The 6,037-nt window shown below is 43.6% G+C and overlaps 1 protein-coding gene across 1 annotated transcript; it reads left to right on the top strand.

Annotated features, from left to right (window-relative positions):
* Window positions 1–550: 550 nt before the first annotated feature.
* Window positions 551–6,010, top strand: PDZD9 (PDZ domain containing 9). Its single transcript, XM_039360569.1, has 5 exons — window positions 551–2,040; window positions 2,973–3,026; window positions 3,660–3,833; window positions 4,547–4,736; window positions 4,798–6,010. The coding sequence occupies exons 1-5, from the start codon at window positions 1,203–1,205 to the stop codon at window positions 5,459–5,461; spliced, it is 1,920 nt and encodes a 639-aa protein (XP_039216503.1). The 5' UTR covers window positions 551–1,202; the 3' UTR covers window positions 5,462–6,010.
* The last annotated feature ends 27 nt before the right edge of the window (window positions 6,011–6,037 follow it).

The raw sequence follows: 6,037 nt of genomic DNA, 5'->3' as shown, positions 1-6,037 counted from the left end.
ATTTGGATCCAGTAGTATCAGACGTTTGATCGATTAGTACAGTGGTTCTCAACCTGTGGGTCGGGACCCCATTTGGGGTCGAACGACCATTTCATGGGGGTCGCCAAACAACGCAGTCCGCCATTTTTCCCCCCTTTTCCTTAGCTGTGCTACTCCCTTTTATTCTATTGGCTTTTGAAAGCCAATAGAATAGACTCTCTTGAATAGAGTCTAATTCTATTGGCTTTCAAAAGCCAATAGGAATTGTCCAGGCTGTCTCTGCCCTGCTGAGCCCGCCAAAAGTCCCATTCTGCAAACGGTGCTGCACCAGTTGAGTAGTCCTCGACTTACGACCGGCTGAGTAGTCCTCGACTTACGATCGGTTGGGGGTCGCGGCATTAAAATGGTTGAGAACCACTGGATTAGTAGTATATTAAACTGCCAACTCTTAACAATTCGAAAGCCACAGATTTGTAAAAAAATTCTAAATATATGTATAAAACCATAGCAACACCTTTTTGAGGGTTGTCTTGATAGGACATACCCATAACACTGCTGCTGCTCTAAATTACCATTGACATTTACACAGCGGATGGTCGATCCGCTGTATTTTTAGATCCATCTATGCAAATTACAGAGTCTCTGAGAAAGTACTTAACTCCAGCGTTTATTCAAAACCCTTGAAAATGACCTTTAGGATATTATCTCCATGGCTTGCTGTGCAAAAAAAAAAAAAAAAAAAAAATCACAGTATTGTAGAGCCTCATTTTAAAGAAAAAAATATACGGGAAAGTTTTTTTTCTCAGAAGCAGAGTTTATGCATTGTTTACAACAGGACCACTTTCATTCGTGCTATTCAGCCAAGATCTGCTGTCTAAACTACACTGCTCAGTGTTGGGTGTGAGCCCATCAAATGAACGATCCTTTTTTTTTTTTTTTCATAATTCCACTTTTGCAACAATGCCAGATATTTCAGAAGCTTGTGAAGGCACCTTAAATCTGCCTAGTCATTTTTTTTACTCTTTATTCATTCTTGAAAGTTCCAAAATTCCTGGAATTCAAATACCATTAAGATTCTAAACTGTTGCTAGGCATTGTCATCACCTTGCCTACCGCAGTGTTCTTCCTTAATGTGATATTTTCAGATTAGTGGTCATTTCCACTTTCCATGTAGTCTCTGTCTATGTTGGGTTCCGGATAGATCCTGCTGAGGACTGATCACCATGGATCCTCAAAAGCCAACTTTTAAGAAAGAGTTAACTTTCAAGAAATCACCTTCCCTCAAGTCTTCGATCAGTGGTTCTTCAGATCGATTATCTGACAGGAAAAGGTCATCTGACCGAGGGAGGACCTTTGATAGGCGGAGATCTTCTGACAGAAGGAGGTCCTCCACCAGAGAGAGCTCATCTGACAGAAGACGATCATCTGCCAGGAGGCCCTCTACAAGAGAACCATACTTCAGAAGGAGGTCATCAGATGAGCGAGGGAGGACAGTTGACAGAAGGACTTCTTCTGGTAGAAGGAGATCCTCCACCAGAGAGAGATCATCTGACAGAAGACGATCATCTGCCAGGAGGCCCTCTACAAGTGGACCATACTTCAGAAGAAAATCATCAGATGAGCGAGGAAGGACCTTTGACAGAATAACTTCTGACAGAAGGAGATCCTCCACCAGAGAGAGATCATCTGACAGAAGACGATCATCTGCCAGGAGGCCCTCTACAAGAGGACCATACTTTAGAAGGAGGTCATCAGCTGACCGAGAGAGGACCTTTGAGAGAAGGATATCTTCTGACAGAAGGAGGTCTTCCACCAGAGAGAGATCATCCGACAGAAGGCGATCATCTGCCAGGAGATCTTCTGCAAGGGAACCATATTTCAGAAGGAGGTCATCAGCTGACCGAGGGAGGACATTTGACAGGAGGAGACCTTTTGACAGAAGGCGGTCCTCCGCCAGAGAGAGGTCTTTTGAAAGAAGAAAGTCATCTCTAAAGTGGCCATATTTCAGGAGGAGGTCAGCAGCTGGGCTGACCTTCAGAAGATGGTCTCAAGTATCATCAGGTATCATTATAGCTAAATTCCTTCTCACTTGCTCTTCTCCCTTCTTCCTTCCATCAGTGCGATCAATAATTTGATAAAAAGTCTTGCGACTGACTTTTTCGCATTTGGGGGTCAACAAATGCTGCTCATTGTGGAAAAGTCCTAGAGATGTTGACATCACTGTTACATTCCTGCATGTATTTACACAACAAATTAATGACTGCAGGCCAACTCTTTCTTTAAGCAGTACTTATTATTGATCGGTGAGCATCTCAGATGGCATCCAATGAAAGATGCATCTGACTCAACCTCAAATTTCTCACAGGGAGGCAGCCACCAATGCTTAGTAACAAATGCCTTTTCAAAGTTCCCAATATTTGAGGGGCTCCTACCAAGACGAGGTCAGACTATTTTTCAAAGCACCAAAAGGCAAGAAAAGAAACAATGGTTGGAAACTAACCAAGGAGAAAAGGAACCTGGAATTCAGGAGAAATTTCCCAATAGTGGAATAGCTTGCCTTCAGAAGTTGTAGGTGCTCCATCTCTGAAGGCTTTCAAAAAGAGACTGGACAGCTATGTGTCTGAAATGATAGAGGGTCTCTTATATCATTTCAGGAGGTTGGGCTAGAAGACTTCCAAGGTCTGTTCCAACTCTATTATTCTATGTTCTAACATAGGACTTTATAGGCAGTTTAAATGATGTGCCGCTGAAATTTGCTATTTAAAGAGCAAATGCCATTAGACACCCTCAAGCGTTGGGACTCAGCTTTGGAGTGGATCTCATTTTACAAGCACCTCCATGTTTTTCTTTATTTCCTTAGCCCCTTGCTAAGCTTTGGCTTGAGAAAAAAGCTCAAGTGTAGAGCACGTCCATTAGATTAGGATGGCTAACTGCTTTATACTTTTGACCAGGATCTACAAGCTTTGTAACCTACTCGTATTCTTCCTCTGCAGATGAAGAAAGTTTATATTCTGATTTAGAAGATTATGAGAATGACTGGGATTCAGGTAAGCACCCCCCAAAACATATTTCTAATCTTGCATATAATGCAAATTCTAATGCATTATGGGTTGGGTTGCTTCAAAATTTCAGATTGTAGAAAAAATTGAGCCGGTGAGCACAAGGGATTAGAATCAGACTAAGGAAAGACAGGTTTTACATGCTGGACTGATCCATACTTTGCGGACATTTTTCAGAATGCAATGAGAGTTTGATTTGAATAAACCAAAGTTGGCCTTATTCAACATGCTCCAATGTAATCCACGGTTTATAGTAGTTTGCACAATAGGCTGTCTATTTATGGCTCAGGACAATTTCTTCCAATTACGCTGGTAAGAAAGAAAACAAGATCTAAAGTTGACTAAAGCAGAGGTCCTCCCCTTGGCAACTTTAAGACTCGTGAACTTCAACTCCCAGCAAAGCTGGCTGAGGAATTCTGGGAATTGAAGTCCACAAGTCTTCAAATTGCCAAGGGTGAGGACCCCTGGCCTAAAGGACAGGTTAAAAATATAAATGTGCACCTTTTGTACAATATAGTCCAGAAGAATTGTGTTTTCTTAAGAAACTGGGCAGGATGGAGTTCTACACTAATGATTAAACAAAGCTTAGCTTTTTGAAGTCCCCTGCATTTGTCACTTTAGATGAGTCTTCGGACATGGAGGATTCTGAACATACTTTGAGCAAAACCATCAAAACAAATATTCAGATGGACGAGGATGGTCTAGGTATCATACTTATTCAGAATGGGCCTTATCTCCAAGTTTCGGGTGTAGTAGACAAAGGTGCTGCTGCCAAAGACGGCAAACTCCAAGCAGGTGAGCAAAACCACAAAACCAGCGTTGAGACCATACAAAACCAGTAACAAGATGAAGACCTATTCAAAACAATGGGAAAAGGGTTTTGGTTCCCAAGTATGGAAAAACCCACCCTAAGCTATACTCCAGGGGTCCTCAACCTTGGCAACTTTAAGACTTGTGGACTTCAACTCCCAGAATTCCTCAGCCAGCTCCCCAATGGGTGCTGTAAGTACCATTTGATAAAAATCTGTGCTTGTCCTGGCACAGGGGTCTTCAAACTTGGCCCTTTTATGACTTGTGGACCTCAACTTCCAGAATTCCTCAGCCAGGCACACTGGCTGAGGAATTCTGGGAGTTGAAGTCCACAAGCCATAAAAGGGCCATGTTTGAAGACCCCTGTCCTAGCATGAAATTTCAATCAATCAGGCTGCCCAGAGGCACCTTGTCAGGGAGATGGGTGGCATAGAAAATCAATAAATCAATCTTCTTGGTGAAGGACTGCTTGATTTTTGAGCAATCAACACTTCAGGATGTGTACTCTTTTATTACTTTGTTTTCCAGACCTTCACACACACACACACACACACACACAAAAAAAAAACTGTTTTACTGTTATGCTTGATTGAAGCTGATTACTTTCTTAAACTTACTCAGCATTGCAATTTTCAACTATGTTTCTTAAGCAATGATTGGCAGTACCATGGATCCCGTGTTTTTTCCCTCCATTTCAGGAGATATCCTACTCAAAATTGGACACGCAAATGTCTTAGGCTGGACCTTGCGAGAACTCAGACAGCTCCTGCACACTGTTCCCATAGGAACCGTTCTGCAAATCCAGGTTTACAGGGATTTTATTAAGATCCCCAGCCGGTGGCAGACGGCCCTCGTAAACATCCCTGAATTAAAAGGACCTGCAACAGAGTAAGGGAGTTTTGTTATCTGTCCCAATTTTTGAGAAATAGATAGTAAAAACAGTGTGACAATTCCCTGCGGGAACTGATCCTTCTCTACATTTCAGCATAGAGAGTTACGCCAGTGAGGAAAATTGGACGAGCAGTGAAGACTCGGAGAACGAGAGTGAAGGGAAGGTTGAGGACAGCGAGGAGGGCAGTGAGGAAAGCTACCAAGAACCTGAACGCGCGAGAGCTTTATCAGTGCGCGGTGTCCGTAGTGTCCACAGCTTCCATGGTGTCCATAACATCCGTAGCTTCCATGGCATCCATAATGTCAGTAGCTTCCATGGCGTCCATAACGTCTGTAGCTTTCATGGCATCCATAACGTCCATAGTGTCCATAACGTCCATAGCTTCCACAGCGTCCATAACGTCCACAGCCTCCGTAACGTGAAAGCTGTGCGCTCACTTTCCGTCGAGCCTTTGATCCACCAACCCACATGGATCTCCAAAGACTGGCACATTTTTGAAAGGAAAACCTATACCTTTACCGTGGGTTCCGACATCGGTTGTGACATTATGATCCATCAGGACTTTGAAACGGAAAGCGAGGTGGACATGTCAACATTATACGTATCGTCATCCTCTCCGTACTGGACTATGCCCAAACATAAAGCCCCACCCTCAGCCTCGTCTTCTTCCTCCGTGTCGGATGCATTTTGGCTTGAAAATGTTTCTTACGAACTTGAGTAGACGGGCCTCTGAATTTATCTTTGGCCTGGCCAAGATTGGGGGCGTCGCATTGGAGCTTTGGGCTGGATTTTCGTTTGCCCCCGTTATCCCCGAACTGGAAATCAGTTTTCATCTGTTTGGAGATGGGAAAATCTGGGGTTTTTTTTGAAATGAGAAATGCCCTCCTATGGAGGAACTACCTTAGAAGGGAAGAAGAAAACCACAATCAGTTTTCTTAGTTTCCGGAAGCCATCCTCTGAAGTATAACAGAAAGAGCTGCGTTCAGCCGCCTTTCACTTTTAGAGGTAAGAATTTACTTCAAAACCACCACAATGATAGTGCTGTCTCTTACATGGCGTATAGATCAGAGGTCTCCAACCTTTGGGGCACCAAGGACCGGTTCCGTGGAGAGAGGTTTTTCCGCGGACCAAAGGCTGCGTGGTTTTGTGTGCTGCCTGCATCCTGCGGATGGGGCTTTGCTTGTTTGTGTGGCCCAGTACTGGTCCATGGACCGGGGGTTGGGGACCCCTGGTACACAGAATTCCCTTTGAAATAGCTAATCCCAAAGCCCAATATTCAGAACCTTTGTTTATACAC

The sequence above is a fragment of the Crotalus tigris genome, unplaced genomic scaffold (assembly GCF_016545835.1).
Source record: "Crotalus tigris isolate CLP2741 ecotype Arizona unplaced genomic scaffold, ASM1654583v1 scf7180000019173.45859301935:6455823, whole genome shotgun sequence".
NCBI lineage: Eukaryota > Metazoa > Chordata > Lepidosauria > Squamata > Viperidae > Crotalus > Crotalus tigris.
Note: the sequence above shows the minus strand (reverse complement) of the source record. Positions and strands in the feature narration are given on the sequence as shown.

What these genes read in the sequence shown, in the direction of transcription:
- PDZD9 (XM_039360569.1), top strand. Translation starts at nt 1,203, where the DNA reads ATGGATCCTCAAAAGCCAACTTTTAAGAAAGAGTTAACTTTCAAGAAA. An exon ending in TGAGAATGACTGGGATTCAG is followed by an intron (nt 3,027 to 3,659) that starts GTAAGCACCCCC and finishes TTGTCACTTTAG; the next exon opens with ATGAGTCTTCGGACATGGAG. An exon ending in AGACGGCAAACTCCAAGCAG is followed by an intron (nt 3,834 to 4,546) that starts GTGAGCAAAACC and finishes CCTCCATTTCAG; the next exon opens with GAGATATCCTACTCAAAATT.